General features: G+C 37.1%; 1 protein-coding gene across 2 annotated transcripts in view; it reads left to right on the forward strand.

Moving 5' to 3' along the window:
- The window catches only part of LOC122001459 (methylenetetrahydrofolate reductase 1-like), a 39,829-nt gene extending 30,357 nt beyond the window's left edge, over positions 1-9,472 (forward strand). For both annotated transcript variants that reach the window (XM_042556206.1, XM_042556205.1), the window contains 4 exons: positions 7,857-7,937; positions 8,054-8,231; positions 8,626-8,960; positions 9,170-9,472. In XM_042556206.1, the coding sequence (XP_042412140.1) occupies positions 7,857-7,937; positions 8,054-8,231; positions 8,626-8,960; positions 9,170-9,253 (678 nt within the window). In that variant the 3' untranslated portion in view covers positions 9,254-9,472. The remainder of the gene's footprint in view (positions 1-7,856; positions 7,938-8,053; positions 8,232-8,625; positions 8,961-9,169) is intronic.
- Positions 9,473-27,177: the final 17,705 nt, after the last annotated feature.

Genomic DNA, 27,177 nt, shown 5'->3' on the forward strand with positions numbered 1-27,177 from the left:
GCCTATGTCCATTTTTTTAAAAATTGGAAATTGTTGTATTTTGTCTGGATAATAATTGTATTTGCTCTTTTTTATTTGAATTATGTAATCCTGTAAGACAGTTCTTAATTGTTGTATGGTCCGCAGCTGTTCTTTGAGACCAGCTTCTTTTCTCTCTCTTCCCTTGTCGATAGAGGCATGTAGTTGCGGTCCTGAGTGCTATCATATCCATGTTTAATGGAATTATTGAACGAACAAATACCTTTTGCTTCCTACTTTGCATGTCACCGCTCCCCACCTCCACCTTCCACTGCAATACCAGATGCATCTTTAGCACTCAATTCCTACAACATCAGCTAATTAGCCTCCTTTCAACCTCTAACCACTGTTTTTCAGTGTTGTCATTGTAGATCTTCATCTTCCTTCACCCTACCACTTTCATTGTAGATAAAGAAATATATCCTCCCCACTTCCTAATGTGTGGTGAGCAAATCTTGTAGAGAGAACAAGCAGCAGGCATTTGAACGTAACTTTTGAGTCACAATAGCCACCATCTTCATTTTGAGTCCTTGTTCACAGAGCTTGACCCTACCAACGTCTCCTCTACCACTCTAACTCAACTACACGCTTCTGTTGCAGTTGCTAGAAGATGGTATTCACCACCCTCGAAGAATTTTCTTCAATCCAGTGCCATCATCAACCTTCATAAACTGCATGGGAAACAATCTTTTACTTATGCCACTACTCACTGCGGACCAATTTGCAGCAACCTCCACTGGCACCTCATCGCCCTATGCCTCGTTTGCCCTATAAATAGCTAACCACTAGTAGTTACCATTGCATCATCGATCCCTGTTCCTGCCATTCCTTTTTTTGACAGCCGTGCATGAAGCAAAACCAGAATGAGGGGGCACACCTTCTTTAAAGAAGGAAAAAACAATGTCATGTGCCACTGATTTTGGAATTAGTTAAGATCAGGAACAATAATCAAACAGGGCCCAGTCATTGGCAGTTATAAAAAGGAGTGAGAAATTCTAAAGTTAACAAAAAGAAAATGGCTATTGAGTCAAAAGTGGAACCAGAAATGTGAAAAATAATGCATTTGGAAAGCAAGTAGAGCATGTGACTGTTGGTGCAGTTAGCACTAACAGTCTAACTTAGGTTTTGATAAATGACAAAGTAAGTTAAGTTAGGTTCATTATGATCTAATAATCTGACTGAGTGTGCAAGAGAAATCCAGTTAGGTTAACGGACCGACCGGATAGTTGGTACGAAGTCCAGCTATGTCAACGGGCCGATCGGATAGCTGGTACGAAGTCCAGCTAGGTTGACCGGATAGCTGGCACGAAGTCTAGCTAGGTCGACGAGCCGATCAGATAGCTGGCACAAAGTCCAGCTAGGTCGACGGGCCGATCAGATAGCTGGCTCAAAGTCCATCTAGGTCGACGGGCCTACCGGATAGCTTGCACGAAGTCCAGACTAATTGACGGGCTGACCGGATGTCTGGCAAAAGGTAAGTAAAGGTAAGTCACTAGAGGAGAGTGACTGTGAGGACGCGTCCCAGTTGAGGGACACCAGTTCAATTTAGATCTATTTGGGATCCCTAAACTGAGACCTTGACTAGTTCCTGGTCCTGGGAGGATAAGAACTAATTACTCTATTTATTATATTTGCGCTAACACTTATCTTGATATTTGAATTAACACATTTGTTGTAAGGCAAGAAAGCAAGCAAAGAAGCAAAGCTGCCTTCGGGTGAATAGTACCTGAAGGCACCTTCTATGGCTATGGAAGGCGTCTCGGTACTGTTCATAGAAGGCGCCTTCCATGGCTATGGAAGGCGCCCTCAGCATGATGATTTTTGGAATCAGTCGTAGATAAGTGCCATAATGCTCGGGATAGATTTTACCTCATTAGAGGCGCCTTCCATGCTTATGGAAGGCGCCCTCCAACCCTTTATAAGGCAGTCTCGAGTAGGCAGTTGCACATCAACTACATATGAGTTACTGTGCGCACATTTGAGCCTCCGACTGCTCCCGGTTCCTATTGCGACTCTACTACTACTCTACTACTAAGCTGCTGAGCCCGACGACTACTCCGAGGAGTTCCGATCACGCTTGACAGATAGCTTTCATTTCTATTATTGAAGTGTTGGTAAAGTTTCTTTTTGTACTTAATTACTATAAAAGGATAAGTGCAGTGTGTTGCACTTGGCCTAATTTTTTTTGTACTCGATTCTCTTTTCTGGGGGTACCGGAAGAGGTTTTTAGTGGATTGTCCATCGATAGGTCTGCGAAACCTGAGCCTTGGAGTAGGAGTTGCCAAAGGCTCCGAACCAAGTAAAAACTGCTTGTGTTCTTTTCGTATTTTCTTATCTTCAAACTTCTTACTTTCCGCTGTGTACTCGTGTTTTTAAAACCGAAAAGAAGAGTTTTTGAAAATCACGTGATTCACCCCCCCTACGTGTGTCACGATCCAACAGTGACCATGTGGACATTAGTGACTTTTTCTCTTAAAAAAATATCATAAATATTTTGTTTCCTTAATTCTAGTTCCCCAAAATCACTAATTTGCCAACAAACTATATCTTAGTTCAATTTCTATTTGAGGACGTGCATGTTGCCAATATATTTTCTAAGCCTCCATACATGTTAATTTTCTTTAGGATTCTAGAACTGGTGATTCCATCAAAATCCTCCACAATTGTCCATATTCAATTTTCTCTTCTATGTTTGGCTCCTTGAGGGAAGAAATTTTAATGAACGTGTATTAGTATAATACATGGTACATTTTTTTAAACTAATTTCGTTACTTCTATTGGAAATGATTAACCTAAGGGACATGCAATCACTAATTTGCACATGGTTCATGTTGCATTGTTCTTGTCAGTATTTGTTCTCGTGAACCTGATCTACATCATAATCCTAACAATTTCCTTTCTCTTAATCCTAATTATTCACAAATTTTTGGTACCGACACTTCTAAATTTTTGTTATTTAGATTGTTTGACACTAGTTATTGGTAATGCATTGTGGAGTTATGCTAATATCTACAATGTGAAGGGCAAAGGGTATTTTGTTGTCACTTTCATTGAGTTATCATAACATCATAACATTGAGTCAGCATGAAAAAATTTGATTAAGCACCATAATGGGTTAATTGTTTTGAGTAGACTTAGGAATATTATTCATAATTGTTAGACAATATCACTAGTCAATCTACAATTCTGGTTGTTTCATAGACAATGTTTTTGGGGGTGGAAGTTATTTTCCCTACTTGTCTACAGCCTCCCCTCTTGTTTGCCACCCCTTCCTCCATCCTCTAGTTTGTGTGGCCTCTTCCATGTTGAGCCCCTCTTGATTAGCCACCCCTCCCTTCTTTCTGCACTATTTGTGGCCCATTTCTCTTTAATGAGCTAGCATCTTGAGCTTCATCCGTGCAAGACTCCAATCCCCTCCATTTGCCACCATTTGCAACATCCCTTCCCCCTTCCCACCCTCCCTTGTTTGCCACTGTTTGTGATACCCCACCCTCCCATCTGCCAATGTATTGAGCCCCCCTCCTTTTGTAACCTCCTCTACCATTATCTTCTCCGTTTGTAAGGAGTTATGCAAAGGAAATTGAGGGAGACATTGGAGAGATGTCTTACCCATATAACACCGAAAAGCGGATAATAGTTCCTTGTAAAAAATTTTCCGAGAAAGTATTTTATCATATAAGTTATTTTTCATTAAACAAACAAACCAAAAACATTGTAGGTACTTGCATCATATAATTGGCACCATGTAATTACTCCTAGTTTGCATTAAGAAAAAAGAATTAATCGCTTAATGTAGCCTGAAATTTTATCCTTTTAAAATATAGCTTGGTTTTTAAATTGAGTATATTAACTTATCATTTTCTCACAATTTCATCATACCAGCAGTGCACAATCATTCTTTCTTATTTCAACGGGCTACTTCGTACATATAATGTTGATACTAGTATATCTTTCTTCTTGCTAATGCTTCATGCTTACTTTTACATTACAATCATTCTCACTTGAATGCACACACACACACACACCATAAAAGCATATTAAGGAAAGGTCACAATTAGATGCCAAATAAATTGTCCATTTCAACCCACCTATTTTTATAAAGCTTTGCATTGTATTTACATTTGTTCTTTGACTTTAGATTAAATTGCACATTTACAAAGTCTTAAACTCCACCCATGACAAATAAACTCCGTCATGACTAGTCTCAAGCCTAGATAAAAGAGGAGGGTTGCATTATGTTGTCAGCCAAGGTTAAAACATAGGAAAATGTTATGTATGGATAAATTAAATTATTGTGCCAATGTTAGGTCCTTTCCTAGAAGGAATGTTGCAGGGTTCGACTGCAACGTCTTAGTAAGGACGGCTACTTCTCCAATGAGAATTTTGATGTAATGTTAAATATACAAGAATTCTTACACTATAAGTCAGATAAGAATAGACATGATAGGAATATTGATTGTCTTAGATTTAGAATGTGGAATGTAGGAACATTCATCGACAAAACAACGAAGATAATAGATACGTTGATTAGGAGAAGAATTTCTTATGCTTACAAGAGGCAAAATGGGTAGGAGAGAAAACAAAGATGATAAAGAATTTAGATTTTAAGTATGGTATACAAGAAAGAGTAAAACGAGAAATGAAGTCGGTATTATTGTAGATAGTTCATTAAAGTACTAAGTAGTAGTAGGTATGAAGGAAGATAGAATTATAAATCTTAAGATAGTGGTAGTAAAAGAAATTATTAATGTAATTAGCATATATTGTGGCAAAAAGGCGAATACGCTGGCTCCCAGCACCTCCGCCAACCCGTCCCAAGGCCAACACAGAGGAGGTAAATCACGACGGCTACTAGCCTTTGGAATAGTGACTAGCACATAAGGGAGGTATTTACCTCGGCTTTGCCGAGATTCGAACCCCAGACCTCATTGTGGCAACACCTCATGCATGCACCTATTAGATGAATACACCAAACTTTGGTTTTCGGAAGATTAAATGCAGTAGTATACAAAAATTCTGACAAACAAGATAATTTTAATATAAGGATATCTAAATGAGCACGTAGAGTAAGAAATGAGAATATGATAAAGTGTAGGGCTATAGTTTTGGAACAAGAAACGAAGAAGGAAAAACTATATTGAATTTCGCGATAACATTTGAACTTATAATAGCTACTATAATTTTTTAAGAAGAGAGAAAAACACCTAATTACTTCTAAAAGTGGGAATAATAAGTTGCAAATCGTCTTTCTTATAGTTAGGAGGGATAATTATTTTTTTAAAAAATTACATGGTCAATTTTGGAGAAAACTTAACCATCCAACATACATTAGTCATGTTAGATATGCATCTTAAGCATAGTATGTATAGAAGGAAAATGTGCATGACTTCTAAGATGGGATAAAGTTAAAGGATGGAAAGTAAAGTATCTTTAAGGTGAGGGTATGAGCACAAGAATTACGAGAAATACATGGTGACTCGAATACGACATAAAATGACTTTAATTTGAAAATGGCGGACAAAAGTGTACTCGATGAGTTAAGAGGATGAACACCAAATAAAGAATCTTGGTGGTGGAATAAGAAAATACAGGAGAGTCTGAAGGGAAAGAAGTCTATAAGTTACTATTGTACATGTAACAATGAAGAAAACTATAAAAAGTATACTGTAGCAAGGTGACTAAGAAAGTAATGAGTGAAGCAAAGAATGAAATTTTCTAATGCTTATATTGACACCTTGAAATAAAAGAAGGGGAAAAGAGCATTTATATAATAACTAAAGGAAGAGAGAGAGGAAAATAAGGAATTTATCTAAATAAGGTATATTAAAAGATGAATCCAATAAGATACTAGTGAAGGATAAGGAAATAAAGGAGTGATGGAAGAGGTATTTTCATCAACTTTTTAATGAAGATTTCGATGACCAACTTAACTTAGAAAATTTAAAAGGTTAGAAGAGTAGAGGAGTATAGAAATTTAAAATTTTATTGGAGAATTCAAATTTTAGAAGTAGTTAGGTGTTTAAGAGACGCCTATTAAGAATATTAGAGATAAAGTCAGCTTGCACATATTGAGAAAAAATTCTAAAAGACACATTTAAGATAGTATAGACTTGTACTTGGGCGACCAATAAATACCCTAGTTTGGTGATGTGACGCTATGATAAATACTCACAATAATTAAGGAAGGAGACCAAAGAAGTCTTGGTTAGCAACAATTAAATGGTATAATATTTATTTAAATATATATGAAGATATAATAGGGGATCGAGCCTAATGACATAGGAGGACCTATATAGTTGGGTAAAGATTGATTGTTGTTGTAAAGTCTTAAAAAGCATATTGGTCTCATGTGATGAGAACATACCAATTGTGATGAAAAACATACCGATTGCATGAGCAAGCTAAACATTAATGATGTATAAATGTTGGCTATAATTGTATAAGTCCTAAGAGAAATTATATGAAGAATTCCAAAAAGAGAGGTATTAGCGTAATATATATTGAACAAATTAAGGATATGTACAAGGATATAACGACTAGAGTAAAAATTTCAGGTGGAATAATTGAAGCATTTTCAATAAAGATAGGGTCACATCAATCAGCTTAAGTTCCTATTTTTTACACTAAATATGGATGAATTCACTGATACAATACCGTGGTACATGTTGTTTGCAGATGATATTATTTTAGTAGATGAAACACGTGAAGGAGTAAATGCTAAACTAGAATTTTGGCGGGAAACACTAGAAGGGAAAGGTTTTAGGCTTAGTAGAATAAAGACATAATATATGGATTTTAAGTTTAACAATATTAGACATAATTAGACAATTATTAAAATAGAAGATGACGAGTTGTCCAGAGCCGAGAACTTTAGATATTTAGGATTTTTTTGCAAAATGATGGAGGGATTGAGAGGGATGTCTTATATAAAATACAAGCAGAATAGTTGAGATGGAAGAGAACGTCGGGTGTTTTATGTGACTATAAAATACCTCTAAAACTTAAAGGAAAATTCTACAAAATCGTAGTTAGATTTGCTATGCTATATAGAGCTGAATGTTGGACTATGACTCGAGCACATGAGCAAAATATGAGAGTTGCAAAGATAAGAATGTTAAGGTGGATGAGTGGACATACGAGAATGGACAGAATAAGAAATAAGAGCATTAGAGAGAAAGTCGGAGTTATTGAGGGAAAGCTCCGAGAGACATGTTTAAGATAGTATGAGTATGTACTTAGACGATTAATAAATGCTTCAGTTAGGCGATGTAAAACTTTGACAAACACGCATATCAAACGAGGAAGAGGTAGAAAAAAGACTTGGTTAACAATAATAAAACAAAATAAAATTTAAGTATAGATGATGATATAGTAGGAGATATAGCTCAATGCCGTAAAAGAATCCATATAGCCGACCCCACTTAGTGGGATAAGGTTTAGTTGTTGTTGTTAATTTTGTCCATTATACTGCTATAATTTAAAATTCATGCTATATTTGTTAATATTTCAAGAGTTCTATTAAGCAACTTGGGATAAAAAATGGCTTGGAATTGCAGGAAATGACACGTCACATTTTCTAAACCCATACTGTTTTAATTTTGTTACCTAGTGTTGTCAATCATAGAAAGATGATGGGAAAGAATCATTGTTGTAAGTCTGGCTGAATTTGCTTTAGCTTGCATGATTGTAATACTGGAATACTATTTTCTTACAAATGATGTTAATATTTTGTTTCTATACTGTAACCATATTATACTTGCTGCCATAGATAACTTCAAGTTTCCTCATTTGGTATTTTAATGACCTTACATGGTTTGGTTGCCTTCTCATTTAAACAGTTCATGCGCCCACGCTCACGGGACAAGAAACTTCAGGAGGAATGGGCAACTCCATTAAAATCTGTTGATGATATCAGTGAGGTACCTTGATAATCATGCTTTATGTGCTTTTGGATTAGTTGTCACTTGACTGCAACTGTACATATGATCATGGATAGGGGCTACATAGCCAATCATTCTGATTTTCTAAAATGCAGCAATTTGTGAAACTTTGCTTGGGGAAACGTAGAAGTAGTCCTTGGTCAGAATTAGATGGTCTTCAACCGGAGACAAAGATAATCGATGAGAAGCTTTCACAGGTTAACTCAAAAGGTTTTCTTACTATCAACAGCCAACCTGCCATTAACGGAGAGAAATCTGACTCTCCTGCTGTTGGTAAGCTTGTCATATGTTGTTGGGCATTTGAAAATTATACTTATTCATGCTTTTAATGTGCCGTATAAAAGTTTTGATGGGCATAAATGTATGTATCTTAGTTTGGTGACCTGAGTCCGGGTCATAAAGTAGTGTCTTTTTCTTTTTGTTTTTCCTCAGAATGCATTTTTTTAGAGCAATTAGAGGATATATGTACAATATGAACAGAGAACCACGGTTGCTGGCTGGTTTTAGGGGTAAGTGTTAAAAATAGTGAGATTGTTGGGTAGGATTGAAACATACGACATCCATGTTAGTTGATTTATTAATCTGTATATGCCATTTAATGATTAGTTTCTCTGATACATAACACAATGCATGATATGCTAAATGTATGGTATGGTTTCCTTTGTAGGATGGGGTGGACCCGGGGGCTATGTTTATCAAAAGGCATATCTGGAATTCTTCTGTTCAAAGGATAAACTGCATTCAATTGTTGAGAACTGCAAAGTCTTGCCGTCACTCACCTACATCGCTGTGAACAAAGACGGCAATCATACCTCAAATGTTGCTCCAAATGCAGTCAATGCGGTAACATGGGGGGTTTTCCCTGGAAAAGAGATCATCCAACCTACAGTAGTCGACCCTATGAGCTTCATGATTTGGAAGGATGAAGCTTTTGAGATCTGGTCACGTGGTTGGGCTCGCTTGTTCCCTGAGGGCGATCCATCAAGGGAATTATTATTACAGGTACTCTTGTTATCATCTTGAATATATCTCTTGGTTCTTTTTACATCGGTTGTTGTATACTAATGCAATAAGAGCTGCTTCTTGTAAATGCTTCGTTCAAACATATAAATGAAGTTTTTTTCCCTCTCCCAGGCTTCATTTCTTCCATTATATTTTCATCAGGAACTAATCGTCCTAAATTATTGTGGCTTATTTTTTGCATTTTATAGGTGCAGAAGAGCTACTACTTGGTTAGCCTTGTGGACAACGACTTCATTCATGGTGATATCTTTGCGGCTTTCAAGGATATATGAAGTCAAATTCTTGGATTAAAAGTATTTCCGTATTGCAAAACAGGGTTTTTCTGTAATTCGGCACGTTGGTTAGGACTTAACACGCCCTGAGAACTTCCGATTGCATTAGAATTATCCAATCTATGCATTTGATGTCTTCTAATTTTCGGGAATAACTGAGTAATGGAATTTGTTCCACATGTGCTTTATAATTATGTTATTGGATTTTTATTTTATAAATATGTTTCCTGTTGTCCTGTACTATTTCACAAAAGATATTGCTAGTGAAGTCAGCTGCTCATGATTTCCCCAGGGGTAAAAATGGGGCACATGAAATTGTCGTTCAAGGAGAACTATGGGATGCTTTATTTTTTTTATTCTATTTTTTTTTTCCGAATAATTTAAGAGGGCGTTTGGTTTAGGGGAATAGGAGTGGGGAAAGAGAATGAGATTCTGGGAATCATTGATTGTCATTGTTAATGTTTAGATTATAGAAATAGGAATGCAAATAAGGGAATGAATCATTGAAATTGGGTAATAATTCATTCCCATGTACCTCTCCTTCAATGAGCCATTATCCTATTTTCATCAATCAAAATATTCCTTTATTTCAAAAATATCTTTGACTTGAATTTAAAATTTTCTCCCTTAATATCAAATATCAAAATATATTTATTTATTTTTTCTTTCATATCACTTCTCTCTCCTTGTTCTCTCTCATCATATTTTCTCTCTCATCATTTTATCACACTTTCTCTCTTCTATCACACTCTCTTTCTTTTTTTTTCTCATTACACTTTCTCTCTCAGCATACTTTCTCTCTCCTCAATCTCTTCCATCGCACTTTCTTCCTTTTTTTTCTCATCATATTTTTTTTCTCCTCAATCTCTCCCATCACACTCCCTTTTCTCTTTTTTTCTCATTACACTTTCACTTTCATCATACTTTCTCTCTCCTCAATCTCTCTTGTCACACTCCCTCCTTTTTTTCCTCAACACACTTTCTCCCTCATCATACTTTCTCTCTCCTCAATTTCTCCCATCACACTCAATGTTCGTTTTTTTTCATCACACTTTCTCTCTCATCATACTTTATCTTTCATCATATTTTTTTTCTCCTCAATCTCTCTCATCACACACTCTTTCCTTACTTTTTCTCATTATATTTTCTCTCTCTTCATTTTCTCTCATTGTGCTTTTTCTCACATCATATTTTCTTTCTCATTATGTTCTCTCCTATCACTCTCTTTTCTCATTTTTTTCTCATCATACTTTCTCTCTCTTCATTCTTTCACATCACACTTTCTCTCTCTTCATTCTTTCTCATCACACTTTACCTCTCATCATACTTTCTCTTTCATCATTCTCTTTCATCATATTTTTCTCTCACATTCATCTTTCTCTCCCATCTAATTTTTTCTCTTATTTTTCTTTAAGGGTAAAAAAGGAAATTTTGATTTATTCCGATAGAAAATATGCAACTAACCAAACATTACTTTAAGAGTGATATTCATGTTCATACTCATTCCTATTCTACAATACAATGACTCTTATTCCGATTTCTATTCCTAGGAAAGAACCAAACGCCCCCTAAATTAAAGGGGACGCGACAAACTTCCTTTTTTTTATTTTCAATAATCGATTAAAGTCCTTAGTTATTTTAGTATCCACTAAGAAATCTTATCGTAACAAATTTCGTATAGAAATGTTAATTGAACTGCTTAAGAAACTACACGATAGTGGCTTTATATATTAGATGTCAGAATGAGCTACATTCATGCTCCTCTGTGTACTTCAAATGGAAGTGTGTGGATGGAGGAAAGGGAATGAACTATGAAAATATTCTCAGGAAAAGGGATGAGGCCACAATGGCTGCTAACTTGTAGCCTCGTTGCAAGTTTGCACCCTTGCCGTGAACTTACGACTGTCAAATTTTTCAAGTTCACGATGAGGTCATGACAGTCGCTAGCCTCGTGAGTTTGCACTCTCACCGTGAATTTATGGCAACCAGTTTTTATGTGTTCGGGATTGGGATTCGCAGACAAAGTATGTTTTTCTAGTAGGTAATTTATTTTTGATCGAGGATGGAAAATTCATTTTGTCTAATTTTGGACGCATGAAAAAAAAATAGTCAACGGGATGGATTTTGAGTCCGTCTATTAGCAAAGAGAAGAAAATGTTTAGGCAAAATGTCTCAATTCTTGTGCAATTCAATGCTTTCAGAGTACATAGAACCTTAAAGATTGAGAGAGGAGGAAAGAATCGAGTCTCTTTAGAGGGAGGAAGGAATTGAGTCTGCTTTGTGCTTCTGGTGAAAGACGATGGCGGGGATTGCTTGGATTATTGATAGATAAATAAGATACATCTGAAGGTCTTCCGATTCCGATCAAGTGACGGAAAGGGGAAAGAAATTGATTCTAAATAACATATCCGCACAAATATTAAGGGGAAAAGGAATTGAATCTATGGTAAATTGTCCTAAAATCCCCATGCAAAGTTTCAACTTTACTGTCAATCCCATAATATTTGTTTCAACTTTCTAATCCATACAAATTTATCTAATTCACTACCTATGCATATATTTTGAGGGACTGTTAAAAAATATATGTACAAATAATTTAAAAGAAGGCATCATATTTATCCAAAATGCGATATAATTCCTTCTAAATTTAACACAATTTAAATTCAAATCTAGTATATTATCTATGCACATAATTTTTAGGTATATGATAAAATATAGGTACAAGAAGTGCATAATGAAATATAATTCTTTCTAAATTTAACATCATTTCTGTGCCCATATTTTTAGGTACATGGTAAAATATAGATACAAAAAAATCCATAATGAGGTATAATTCAGCTTATAGCATCATTTAAACTAAAATTTAGTATTTTTCTATCAAATTGAGTATCATCTATAATAGATCGATCAATATCATCTATATACATGAATATGTAGTATATATGTAGGTACATAATCTATTTTATTAGGTACAAAATATTTGAAATCAAGTATATATGCAGTTTAATTAGGTATAATTGTACAAGATTATGTACAAATAGTGAATTAGGTGAATTAGTGTGGATTAGAGAGTTGAAATAAATATTCTTTAACATAGGGACTGACGACAAAATTGAAACTTTGTATGGGGAGTTTAGGGCAATTAATTGTTGAATCTATATGATAATATTATTAAAAAGAGTTTAAGTATTTTTTTTTAAAACTTTGTCAACTTCTTGCTTCATATGTTTGAATTAATTTTTTTAAAACTTAAAATTTTTAAATATTTATTTATTTTATTATAAATTATTTTTTTAAAAAAAAATTAACACACATATATATATTTTTAAATATTTTATTAATTAGATAAATTCATGATTAATTTTAAAATCCCTCTACTTAAACAATTCATAATTTGATAGATTTATGTCATATTAGGGTTTGGACTAAGTCATATATTATACATCTATAAAAGCATTTGAGAGTTTTTCTTTTGAGTTGTAATGACTTATTGTGAGTATGAAAGAATAATTTTACCAATCTACTATTTGCCATTAATTAAAGTTCTTTCTTTAATCTCTTTCTTTTAATCTATAAATGGTATCAGAGTCAATAGTCAAGCATCAACTACTAAAGACTTCAAGAGCAGCGATCAAGGATTGTCTCTATGATGAGATGTCGTTAGTGCGTAGTCTGGGACGATAAAGTTTATTGATATAGGATGAGACTTGGTTAATTGGAGTTGATAACCAAGTCACTATGGCAGATATGACAATTATATAAGTAGTCTTAAAAAACTTAATAATAATTATTATATCACTTGGAGTATTCGTATATAATTTTATTTGTTTCAAGATTGATCTTGTAGGAGATTGTTGGGGCAGTGAGATATCACCACCAATAAATTAAAATGATCTTAAAAAGTGGAAGATGAGGACGGATAGTGATGTATGATTTTTTAGAGGATATCTATATAGATGATTTGCTATAACACATCTAGGATGTGAAGACACCCAAAGAGGCATGGGACACTCTTGTTAGAATTCTCGATCGAACAAATGATGTTATGCTACAACAACTTGAGAACTGACTATTATGATATGACAGTGAGGGAATATTTTACAAAGTTAAAGCTTTATGCCAAGAAATTTCAAAATTAGATCCTCAAAATCAAATTATGGAGATAAGGATGAGAAGGATTATTGTTCATGGGCTATATCTCGAATTTAATACACTTTTGCAATAAAAGATGAAGTTGTCACTTTAGTAGATCCTCTAGGATGTCCCCATATATTCTGAAAGGAGATAAATCATGGGGGTAAAATCTTAGCATAATGAGCCTTTGTATGGGGGAAGTTAGACACCCAGCAATGTATTTTTCCACTCGTTGGAAATTGACAGCAAGACCTATTGCAACAAACACCTAATTAAGTAGGTACAAACTATTGGCGCAGCGGGACCGGCAAGAGGGAAGGGGTGAATTGTCTGCAAAAGGAAAATACCCTCATCGTTCTTTCAACTCTAAAATAGCAACAATAATAAAATAAAATAACAGAAAAGAAGAGATAATAAATTTAATTTGGTTACAACCTAAGTGGTTGTTAATCCAAAGCAATTGAAACGCTCCACTAGAAATGTCTCCTTCATTGTAGGTGAAGAAGCCATTACACATTAAGAAAGCTCTAATAGTTGCTAGGAATTGAATACTGAGTTGAAGGAATAATTTCCTAGCTCCAGGGGCCTTTATATAGCTCCTGAAAATCCTATCTCGAGTATTGAGGGTGCCTCCAAAGGGGTTGAGGGCGTCTCCAGCTGAGGCATCGGATAAAAATTTATCCAACTACAAAACAGTCAAGTAGACTGGGTCGAGGGCACCCTCAATGGCCTTGAGAGCACCCTGGACAATGTGGAGGGCACCCTCAATGCCTTGAGGGTGCCCTGGACAATGTGGAGGGCACCCTCAAGGTAATGAGGGCGCCCTCAAGCCTGTAGATAGCAGAGGCGCCTCCAACACTTCGTTGAGGGGGCCTTCAGCTTGCTTTTCCAGCTCCTTTTGACTCCGAAGCTCCAATCGCTTGGGTGATTACGGCCAACCGAAATAGGGCTCACCTGAACCCAATTTCCGGCATTCTCCTCGAGCAAGCTTCCGCCCCAGCTTCTCATCCCTCGAACCTTGTTCACATTCTTCTCGTCCACCGGTGTACTCTTCCGCAACTCTCTCATCCTTCGGACGCATCGAGCCCATCGGCTCCCTTCCCGTGCCATCCTTCTTGCTAGATGCATCTTCCGCTTGACTTCCTGCACTCCTAAGCTCCTGCACACTTAGACACAGGGATCAAAACCAAACAGGACCTAACCTAACTTGGTTGATCATATCAAAACAACTACGGGTCCAACAATTTCTCCTTTTTGATGTGCATCAACCCAAGTTCAAGTTAGGGTAAAAAAAAAACAGACAAGTAGTAATTTAAATAAATTACTAAACTAATATTTTAAGCATAAAGATTGCAATAATAGAATTTACAACACTAAGTAAACAAAAGATTTTTAAAAAAATATTAACTCCCCCTAAACTTGTACCTATCTCTCCCCCTTTGATCACATAAAAAAAAAAATAGGTACAAATGGTTCAACTTTTGTTTTTAGACAAAATTATTTTTTGAGAATATTTTAAACAAGAAAGCTTTCTAAGCAAAAGAAAATTTCCAAAAAAAATGTAAAAAAAACTTTTTAAAGTATTATTTAATTTCAATGCTTTACCAATAAGTTAATTAAATATTTTATTTCAATATTTTAGCTTCTAGACAGTGACGAGGCACTAGGCCTTCTTGGTTATTGGAGCAACAACCACTTTCTTAAACAAATCCTCATAAAGAAATTAATTGTTTAATTTTTCTTGCTGAAAGTGCTAACTTACAAAAAATTTAATCTAGAAAAGATTTTAAAACCTAGTATAGGTTCCTTCCTACTGGATTAATCAAAAACTTAGGGGGTATATAATTTCTAGGAATTTTTCTAAGTTATCCTTGGTGATATTTAATATACCAATTTAATTTCCCATAAGTTCTAAGTTTTGATTTTTGAAATTTATTTAAGCATGCATGATCATTTTTCAATTTTTCTATTTTAATTTTTAATTTTTCATTATCTAATTTTAGATTATCGTACATTTCTAGAGGACATGCTTTTGCTAAGTTTAATTTTAACTCATCATTTTCCTTTTCTAACTTAACTAAATCTTTAGTAAGCACTTTAATGAACTGAAAGGACTGCTTGGGAGTTAGAGCACGTACCTTACTTACCTCAATTTCTGATGCTCCCCCTTCATCGCAGCTTTCTTCTTCTGATGATTCTCCCCCTTCATCTATGCTCATTTCTAAGCTGGTCTCATCCTCTTCTACTTGATGGTTGACCATCAGTGCTAATCCTGAGAAGGCTTCGACTTCAGATTTGGAGGATGATGATTCATCCCATGTAGCCTTCAAACTCTTGTGTTTAGTGGGCATCGGTCTCTAGGACTTCTCCTTGTCCATTTTCTTCAATTTTAGGTAGTCATCCTTGATGTGCCCTTCCTCATTGTAGTTGTAACATCGGACCGTCCTTTTGTTGCGTTGATGCTTTCTCGATTGCGATCTAAATTTATTAGTCTTAATAAACTTATTTAACTTCCTTACCAATAACGCCACTTCATTTTCATTGATCGATGCTTCGGAGTCGGGATCTCCATCTCGGCTTGTAGGGCAATATTGAGATTTGACTTCTCTATTTGTTTAGGTTCTGCAATTCGAGACTCGCGAAGTTCAAAAGTTGAAAATAAATTTTCTAGCATACTTACCTCAAAGTCCTTAGAGATGTAGTATGAATCTACTAAGGACGCCCATTCTGGAGTTCTTGGGAAGGCGTTGACCGCATACCGGATGGAGTCTCAATTTATTACCGATTCTCCGAGGTTGTTCAGTTGAGTTATTAGCTCCTAATTCTTGCTTGGAGTTGTGCTATCTTTTCGTCGTTGTTTATCCGGAGATTTGTGAGCTGAGTCCGGAGGATGTCGCGCATTGCTAAATTCGCTTCTAAGGTGCCTTCGTGGAGCTCCAGGAATTTTTCCTAGAGGTCTTTGGCGGAGTCGTAGCTTCCGATCTGACTTACCTCCTGGGGTGGCAGAACGCTGAGCAGATGGAACTCTGCCTTTCCGTTGGCCACGAAATCAGCTTGTTCCTTTTTCATCCAGTTGTATTCTTCCTTGTCTTTAGGGACTGCAAAACCATATTTCATAACTAAAAGAATATCAAATTCTATTTTAAAGAATACCTTCATTTGACGTTTCCATGTAGCGAAGTCTCTATCAAATTTTAGGGGATGAATACTTGCACCGGCCATCGTCTTGATCTTGATATTTCAGTCGGCGATCAGTCCTTCTGAGGCGGTCTGACTCTGATACCGCTTGTTGGCGTAGCGGGACTGGAAAGAGGGGAGGGGTGAATTGCCTGCAAAAAGAAAATACCCTCCTCGTTCTTTCAACTCTAAAACAACAACAATAATAAAATAAAATAACAGAAAAGACGAGACAAGAAATTTAACTTGGTTACAACCTAGGTGGTTGTTAATCTAAGGCAGTTGAAACACTCCACTAGAAATGTCTCCTTCACTGTAGGTGGAGAAGCCTTTACACACTAAGATGCTCTAATAGTTGCTAGGAATTGAATATTGAGTTGAATGAATAATTTCCTAGCTCCAGGGGTTTTTATATAGCTCCTGAAAATTCTATCTCAAGTATTGAGGGCGCCTCCAAAGGGGTTGAGGGCGCCTCCAGCCGAGGCATCAGATAAAACTTTATCTAACTACGAAATAGTCAAGTAGACTAGGTCGAGTGCGCCCTCAATGGTCTTGAGGGTGCCTTGGACAATGTGGAGGGCACCCTGGATAATGTGGAGGACGCCCTCAAGGCAATGAGGGCGCCCTCAAGCCTGTAGACAGCGGAGGCGCCTCCAACACTTCATTGAGGGTGCCTTCAACTTGCTTTTCTAGCTCCTTTTGACTTCGAAGCTCTGATTGCTTGGGTGATTGCGGCCAACCGAAATAGGGCTCACCCGAACATAATTTGCGGCCTTCTCCTCGAGCAGGCTTCCGCCCCGGCTTCTCATCCCTCGAAAGTCATGCACGTTCTTCTTATCCACCGGTGTACTCTTCTGCAGCTCTCTCGTCCTTCGGACGCACCGAGCCCGTCGACTCCCTTCCCGTGTCGTCATTTTCGCTAGCTGCGTCTTCCGCTCGACTTCCTGTGCTCCTAAGGTCTTGCACACTTAGACACAGGGATCAAAACCAAACAGGACCTAACCTAACTTGGTTGATCACATCAAAACAACTACGGGGTCCAACACAAACTGAGCCTACTTGAGGGGTCACTCAAATTTAATACACTTGTCACAATAATTTGTGGATGGTCTAAAGAATTGACATTGGATGAGATAGAAAATGTCTTGGCCAATCAAGTGGCATTGGACAAACAAATGTCCAGAGTAAGCTCTATAAAGGGTAAGATTTCTAACATTAATGCTCTATTTACTTCGAGGTGCAGATGGAGAAAGAAAAGGATTATTTGTGGAAAAAAAATCCTTTCACGTGAAGGAAGAGAAAAGAAAGAAAAGAGAGGGAAGAGAATCCTTGGGGAAAGGATGAGAAATCATGAAAGGAAAAAAATAGCGGCAACATAGGGGTTGCCTTGCATGAGGTGGTTGTGCAGGGCAACCCATGACACTAGTGGCTCGCTTGATTGAGAGCAAAAGAGAAAAGACTTTGCTTCCACCCAATTTGGGCGGATAAAAAAAATCTAAAAATTGATATGCAAACATATTTATAAATCCATTCGTTCATCATTTTACAATAAGTAAACAGTGGAAAAGATGAGTAATCCATCCTTTGTTGTGAAATAAACAATAGAAAACTTCTAGCACGGAAAACTTTCTTCAATTTTAAAATCTATCCTCTCAAGTAAACAGGGCATAAGATATCATGATATAGAGGAGAATCAAAGAAAGATGAACACCATAATAACAAGGGAGAGCACGCGTGCACACACACACAAAACTAATAATTACCAACTAGAGGAAAAGGCAAGTTTTGAAAAGAATAACCATTGCTATACTTGTAGAAAAAGAGGTCATTATGCTACAGGTTGTCGATATAACAAAGCAGAAGGAAATGTTGCAACATCCTCCTAGCCCCAAATTGATAGTAGAGATGAATGAGATTTTAAAACCTCTTGTGTTATTTTAGAGACAATTATAAGTAATTCTAATATGTCTATTCCCTCTCCCATAGCTAAGTCATAGGAAGAATATGCAATGGTAATTGATGATTCTATTTGTAGAGATCTAGTGCGCTAAACACACAGAAAATGCAGTTTCTAGATCCTCTCCAGAAGATTGTTGAGAGGAAAATCATATACTAAGTATTTGTTGAGAGTTATACCTTTGTTGCGTGCCCTTCGTAATTCCGGCAGCAATGTTTCTTTAGATGTAGATCTCAGCGCAATCAAGTGGCCGCACCTCTACGATATCCACATGAACAAGCCTTCGTTTGTCTCACAAACTTACGAAGTGGAGAAGGAAACCACCTAAGGTTGGGCTAACAACCCTTTCTAGGAGGTTCAGCCAAGATAAGGAGGAAGAAAAGAAGATAATATGAACCATTCAAGTTCTGGCCAAAAATCATCAACACACCTTTTGTACTCTCATGGAATACCAAAAGTCCTTGTGTCTTTTGATCTTCCTTCATGAATTCAATTCATGAAGAACCTCTTGTTCTCCTTCACGAATTAACTCTTAGTCATCTTTTATAAAGAGTCTTTTGGTCTTTCTTTTAGAATTCAAATCAACATTTGATGGTCATTTTCAAAGTTAACCTTTCATCTTCCATGGTGAATTCAAGTTCACCCAATAAGTCTAACTCATGAACCTCATCAATCCAAATTGACTCCATGAATCTAATTCATTGTACGATTGACTCTTAGAGCTAATACTAACACTATCAACTATAATGATGATTGGATAATACATTTCAGAAGCTTAACCACATGATAGGAGATAAAGAAAAATTATCGAGTAAGAGTACAAAAAGAAGTGAGTTTTTATCATGGAAAACAACTCAAAGTTACCCATAACTCATGTTGGCAAGGCATTGATGGTGCCCTGATTCAATTCAAAGCAAGTAGAGTTGGAGAATGTATTTCATGAACCTAGATCCTAGAAAAACCTATATCATTGTCACAACTAACATCCACAAGAAACTATGTTGTTCAGGTTGAAGGATGTTAAAATTTATCAAAGGTTAAAGTCAACTAAGCACACCACTCATAGAGGGATGAAAGTTAAAATCTATGTGATGTCAACTCAAACAACTAGTGACAAATCATATGGGAAGACTAAGTTTTCATGGAAAACATGAATATATCACAAATTGAAGAAGAACCACGACCAAGCTGACTAGAAGAGATCTATGAAGATGAAGAAGAGGAATATCATTCATACTTAAGATGGTCCAAATATAGAGAAAGCCAAATTCAAAGTATCCAAATGTTGCGCTTATTGAAAAAAAATAAAGTACAAGAACCTAATACATATGCAGAAGCATCGTCAAGTAAAGAATAGAGAAAATCTATGGAAGAAGAAATTGATGCTAAATAGAATAAATCTTGGGATTTGATAACAAAGCCTAAAGATGTAAAGCTAAAAGCATTTTATTAGATTTATAAAGTAAACACTCATCTTGATAGTTCAATAGAGTGATACAAGGCACAATTGCTGGCTCGAGGATTCTCACAAAAATATGAAGTATAGTATGAGGAGAAATTTAGTTTAGTGACAAAGATTACAACAATACATGCCCTATTAGCCTTAGCTACTTTTAAGGATTGGAAGCTCTGGTAGATTAGTATTAGTCCTAAGAGCCAATTATAAGATAATTATGCTTATTGGTGTTGGTACAGAGAGCACCAGACGATCGAATATGAGTTTTGATAATCGCAAAGGGTTCAAAAGTTAAGATATCTTATGATCTAATAAGTGTGACTGAGCTTGCAGGAAAGTCCTAAGTTTTCTTAGGCAAAAGTTTGATGTGCGTAAATTATATACACTTTTATATATGTTTGGACGCACATCTACTTGTATTTCATTAGCATAATCTATGTTTATTACACCATATTTCATTATAATGTCATACTTCCATTATATTCTATTTAGAGATCTGCTTTTTGTATATTTGATTGACAGGACGCATATTGGAGCGAAAATGGAGCAAAAACGCACACGAGAACAACTTTGGAAGAAATCAAGCCAAGGCTGTGTGACCCACATGACCGTGCTCCACCACCAGAGGCAAATCAAGCCACAGCCATGTGAGTCACACAACCGTGTCAATATCTTGTGGCTAGGCAGCACACGGCCGTGTCAAATGACACGGCCGTGCCAACTTTCCAGAGGCGAAGAAGGCCACGACCGTGTGAATCCATACGACCATGTGACTTTGGCAGAGAAGAAGAAGGCCACGACCGTGTGACCCACACGGCTGTGTGACTCAACCTGAGAGGAAGTCCGATGAGGCCGTGTGGATCTCACACGGCCATGCCACGGAGTCGTGCCATGCCAAAACAGAGCTGTGCTGAATTCTTGGCAGATTGCAGACTAATCGTAAAATGATCATAACTTTGCGCTCAGTTGGAGTTTTGGGCTATTATTTATACTGAAACGTAGCTAACTTCAAGGTCTATAACTTTTCTTCAGATCCAACAGAGAGATAGCATTTTCTACCCATGCTAAATGTCACGGCCGTGCCTCCCAACCGCGGGTTCATCTGGACCTCCGTCCAGACTGCAGACCAAACTTTGAACCGCCATAACTTTTGGCTCGGTTGGAGACAGTGCTCGATCCAAATATCAGATTGTAGATAATATCAAGAGCTACAACTTTGATTCAGGGTAAATCACAAGAAAACATGGTTTAATGGGAGAAAAGCCAGATTTACCGAACCCCTATAATCTTGATTTTTCTGCGCAGTTTCGAGGAGGTATAAAAGGGTCAAGAACCTCATTCTTTAACTCATCTTGGGTTTGGGATTTCATCCCTCTCCTTGGGGAAGGGTTCTCCCCTTAAGGGAAAAATCCTAGAGTTTCATTAACCTCCATCCCTTGATGATCCGTCCATCTCCGGAGCAAGGAGGCATCCCCAAGACATCAGAAACATCGACAAGCATATCTTCTTCCCCTTCTTCTCACATCTAGGGTTGTAAGTATGCTTTACTTTATATTTTGAGGTTGTTCTTCCTTTACAATCGAGTAGATCTCCTTTCTAGGATTAGGGAGTATATGTGATGTGATGGAAATGTAAAACTATGTAGATTTGTTATGTTTCTATTCAATGACTTGTAATGCCTTGTTCATGTTTAATGAAATGTGTGTATGAAACTTATATATATCTTTTGCATGTTTTATCAAATGATTGTGTAGAATTGTTAATCCCTTAGAGGGATACCCTAGATCGTATGATCGAGGGGTGCTAGTGATAGGCTGCTCCGCTAACGGACGTATAGGGTATCACCTTGAAAGGAGAAGCAAATCTCCACAAGGAAGTAGGGGATCAGGCATAATCACTATTTCTATTTCTATGTTATTGTATGTTAGTGTGTTTCTGTGTTGTATGATCGAGGGGCGTTAGTGACAGGCTACCCCGCTAATGGACTTCATAGGAATCACTTCCATTTAGTAGCTTAGGACATGGAGTAGGAGATCATGCTGGCTTATCCACTACAGGGGAGAGTCGGTAATGCATCTAACTTACTACAAGGGCATGAACATAGAGGATAGGAACTAAACAATCTATGTAACATCGCCTAGCATCACAAGGAAATCAAAATCCTAGAATCGCACCTCAAACTATCTCTCACATCCTCTTAGCTCAACCCCTCTCAAGATCCACCATCTCTTCTCTCTTCTCTTTCTCTTACTTTCTTTTCCAACCAATCTTACGTTTCTCTAGATAATTCACTGTGCGAAGTTAACTAGTGCTTAATCAACAGTCCCTGTGGATTCAATGTCTTTTTATTACTGACGACAAAACCGTACACTTGCGGTTGCATAGCAAGTTTTTGACGCCGTTGCCAGGGACTATTTTCGATTAACATTAGTTGATTAGCATATGAGTTATTCTACATATTTTTCTTTTTTCCTTTTGCCTTTTCTTTCTTGTTTTCATTATACACTTTCTTTCTTGCAATTTAAATTCTGCATTTTCTTTCTTGTTTTTCATATAGCATTTTATTTCTGATATTTAATTCTTCATTTTTATTTTTTCTCATAATTTTTTCTTAGATATACATGAGCACTAACATACCAAGCAGACCTTTGAGAGAATTTTCTACATCTATTTCCGTAATATTTTTATCTCTGATTGTGCAACCTCAAATCGAAGAAGAAAGTTTCCAACTAGACCCAGAGTTAATTGCTATGATACAAGGTTATAAATTTGAAGGAGAAGTATCAAAAAGTCCTTATCTGCACCTTGAGACATTTCTAGAGTTTTGTGATATGGTGAACTGTGAAGGAGTGTCAGCAGATGCAGTTCGATTGATGACATTTCCTTTCAGTATTAAGGATAAAGCAAGGACTTGGTTATATTCTCTCCGTCCTCAAAGTATTACAAGTTGGGAACAATTGGAGCAGAAATTTTTGAATTATTTTTCCCTCCAAGCAGAATAGTGTATATGAGGAATTGCATTACAAATTTTGCTCAAGCAAATGAAGAGTCATTATTTGAATCATGTGATAGATTCAAGAGTCTACAAAGACTGCACCCTCATTATGGTTTGGAAAAATGGCTGACCTTGCACATATTTTATAGGGAAATTTCTTTCTCAGACAAATATTTATTGAATTCATCAGCTGGAGGTTCTTTTATGAATAAGAGTGTGGATAAAGCATATACATTAATTGATCAAGTGGCATTGAACCTCCATGAATGGTCGAATAAAAGTTGGATGGAATCTCTTTCAAAAATTCAAGAAGTGCAAGCCATAAATGCAAGAGAGCCTGTTAAACAAATTACAATTCAACCGTCCAAGAATTTTGAAATTCACAGGTCACAGAATGAGGGGTCCAAAAAGTTGGAGGCAAAGATTGATAGTATTGTTTCAAAATGGTTTAAACGAGATCCCCCTCCTACATAGACAAGATCTAGTAAAAATGGTAATGATACTAAGTTGAGAAGTGGCAAGAATCATGAAGAACTTCTGAAAAAGGACTTGTACAGAATTGAGGAGAAGAATAATAGAAGACCATAAAAACTTAATTCTCCACAAGTACCTTTCCCTCAACGATTGATCACACCAACACTAGATAAGCAAGTTGGACATCCTCCGTAAGCTCAAAGGGAAAATGGGAAAAAGGAAGTTCAATGTTTCTCAAGATCTTCACTAAGGGTTTCTTTTCCACAAAAGCTATTGAAGGTCAATGAAAACAAAGAGTTTAAAAAATTTTGTGATTCTAATATGGTTGAATGCAGATTTCTGGATGTATATAAAGATGAAGACTCTTCAGATGAGGATTGTGATGATAATGCAGTGGATAACAAGTTTTCAGATCCACCTTCTGGGTTTACAAGGTGTTATAATGAATTTGAATTTTCAGATGATAAATGTGATGTGGTAGATCAACTTAAAACTGCAAGTGAAGTTATTGATACTCTTGTAATTGATTCTCCTATTGAGGATATTGATATTGGTTTATTTTTTGATGTTTGTGTTGATGATAATGATATGGAAGGAAGTGTAGGGAGCTGTATTGTGGAAGCAACATCTCAAAGATCACCTCCTTTGTCCACACAACCCTTAGAGGTTATAGGAGTTGCAAGGATTGAACATATTATGGATCAATGTGTAAGGACATATGCAGAATTAACAGAGTCTCAAGAATCACCACCTTGGTAGCACCAACACCTGAGCTAGAGCCAGAACCATCATTTGATTCAGAGGAAGTCACATCCACATGTTTAGGAATTTCAGGTATCTCTTAGTAAAGCAAAGTTAGTATTTCTTGTAATCTTTTGGACAACATTATAGAGGTACCCATCGTTGACTTTGTTTGATGTAATTCAATTTTTATTACTCATTCAGCTTATTTTGATATGGTAATGGTTCTATCTTATTTAACATGCTTATGGGAGATTTGTATTTCTTTTTTGTGTGCAGATTTCACTTGGGCCAAATACTGGAAGCTCAATCTGAACCGTCTTCGACCACCTAAAAGAACTTCAAAGAAGACGAGGATGGAGAGAGCGATACTTCACCTTTTAACTTTTATATTGAAAGCTTCCTCCATAATAAAGAGCCCTTGGTAGGAGGGTGTTGAAATATCTTACCCCTTCAAGAGCGAGATTTAGATGAATATAATGAGGTGATCGAGCTAATAACCTTAAACAAGCACTTCTTGGGAGGCTACCCAAGTTCATTTCCTTGTTTTCATTTATGTCTTTAGTTCTTTCTAGTTTCATTTCTTTCTTTATATAATAAACGTATATCCTCTAAATTTTTGTTGTCTATCTTCTTTTATAGGACTCAAAGATTAGGATGACGGCAACTACATGATAGAGAAGTTCATGACATGAATATTTGGCATGCATCATTTGATAACTTCTCTTACTTTAAATCTCCTCCACATTGTTTTTAGTTTTCATTAGGACAATGAAAAGTTTAAGTTTGGGGGGATGCATTAGATGCATTAGGTTTGGTTTAGCTTTTGTTATATTCTTCTTTTTGCATCATAATTTTTTTTGCTAGTTGCATCATTCAGCATATTATGTCTGCTTGTTCCTTAATGCAAAATACTAGCATGCTTGTTCTAGATTTATGTGGTTTATGGGTTACTTATGGTGCTAGTATGTTTAGTAATTTATCTTTTTATATCTATGATAGCGTGAAGCGAACAATGTTTTTACTGCAAGAGTTTAAGTATTGGTCTTGTTTTAGAATCTCTTACACCTTACCTAGTTTTGATGGTAGATAACTCTAAAAATAGTCATGATTCATAGAACTTGATTAGTACTAGTGTTTTGATGGTAACTTCTCAAATTGTATTTTGATTACTGGATGAGGTTCGAGTCATGTCAACTTATTTGGAAAAATCAAAATATCTCAATATTTGCACTTAAATGCATTTGTGTTCAAGTATTGCATCTTGCAATCACTTGGAAAAAAAATGATGATGAAAAAAATGAATAAGGGATATAAAAAATGTTGGATCGAGACGTGCTAGAGGGGGGGGGGGGTGAATAGCACTCGTGGCTAAATCGTTCGATTTGTAAAACACTCGAGTAATTAAGACGCAGTGGAATAAAAAGGCAAACACACAAACACAGAGGAATTTACTTCGTTCGGAGCCTAAGGCGACTCCTACTCGAAGGCCCGCGATCCTTGATCGCTTCCGGTGGGCAACAACTATAAGCTCGATTATTACAGACTAAGTATTACAAGAGATGCGATAAAAGAAATCTATACCGACGACGAAAAAGAGGAATCTTGGAGCTCTGGGTCGTCGTAGACGTGTAGCAGCACTTCCGGGAGTCTTTCGGAGCAGCACGTTGAGTAAAGAAGGCTTGGAACTTGTTTTTCTGAGCTGCTGGTCGAACCCCCTTTATAAACAGTGTTCAAGGCGCCTTAAACCCTTTCAAGGCGCCTTAAGCCTGAATCTTATCCCGTTCTGCTCGCTGGGATAATTCTTTGACTGCCGCGACCTGAAGGCGCCTTAAACCCTTTCAAGGCGCCTCCAAGCTGTCTAAGGCGCCTTAAACCCCTCCAAGGCGCCTTAAGCCTCCTCCTCGCGCCAGCTCAGGATTTTGAACCCGAGGCGCCTCCAAGCCTCATGGAGGCGCCTCGGACACTGTTCATCCGAGTTCTTCTTTGTGTTTTTGGTACCTGCAAGTATGTTAATCCAAAAATACCTGCAACACAAAGTTAACACAAAATAATAGTGTGAATATGAAATTATGACAGTCTCCGGACTGTCCGGGTCTGACTTCGAATTTCCGACCGGAAACCCTAGGTCGACCCGACGCCTCTGTTCCTCTACGGGAACACGCCTCACCTACTCCACTCAGATTTACCTGTTGCCAGTCGATCCTCCGGATCGACTGGACTTTTGCTCAGCACTCGATACTTCCGGACTTTCTGCTGGACATCCGCTTCCCGGCTAGTCCAGTCTTTCACCTGGTTCGCGACACCAGGACTTTCCACCTAGGGTTACCACCCCCTAGGACTTTTGCCTGAAGCCATCGACCTGCCAAGACTTTCCGCATAGGGTTACCACCCCCTATGACCTAGGGTTACCACCCCCTAGGGTTTTTCCCTTTGCCTAACCGCAGCTAGGACTTTTCTCCACCTAGGGTTACCACCCCCTAGGACCTAGGGTTACCACCCTCTAGGGTTTTTCACCTGCCTAACCGCAGTTAGGACTTTTCCTGAAATACTCATTCAGCATGTTAGATCACAACACACCTTAACTTTGAATCCTTTGCCATTATCAAAACTTGGGTTCGATCGTCGGATGCTTCCCGCACCAACAAAAAATAGTTATCGTGAGTTGAAACTAGCAAGTTACCCTTTTGAGACCGAGTTAGGTTACTGGGAAATAGCTACTATGTTTCTCTTAATATCGAGCATGACTTTGAGACCATGGGTAGATTGTGGAGGATGAACCAAGTGTGTGGCAGGTAAGTGCCTATCGCCGGAAGCATAAGGAATATAGTTTTATGATGACTTGACTAGGCTTAGGGATTGATACTTGATAAACATAGGCCACTATCGCATTGAGCACGGAGGACTACTATTTAGGTCATACTCAAACTACTTTTGTATCTTGCTCACCAATGAAATCATTTGATAGGATTAGATTGACTTGCTAGAAA

Source organism: Zingiber officinale, chromosome 7A (genome assembly GCF_018446385.1).
Source record: "Zingiber officinale cultivar Zhangliang chromosome 7A, Zo_v1.1, whole genome shotgun sequence".
NCBI lineage: Eukaryota > Viridiplantae > Streptophyta > Magnoliopsida > Zingiberales > Zingiberaceae > Zingiber > Zingiber officinale.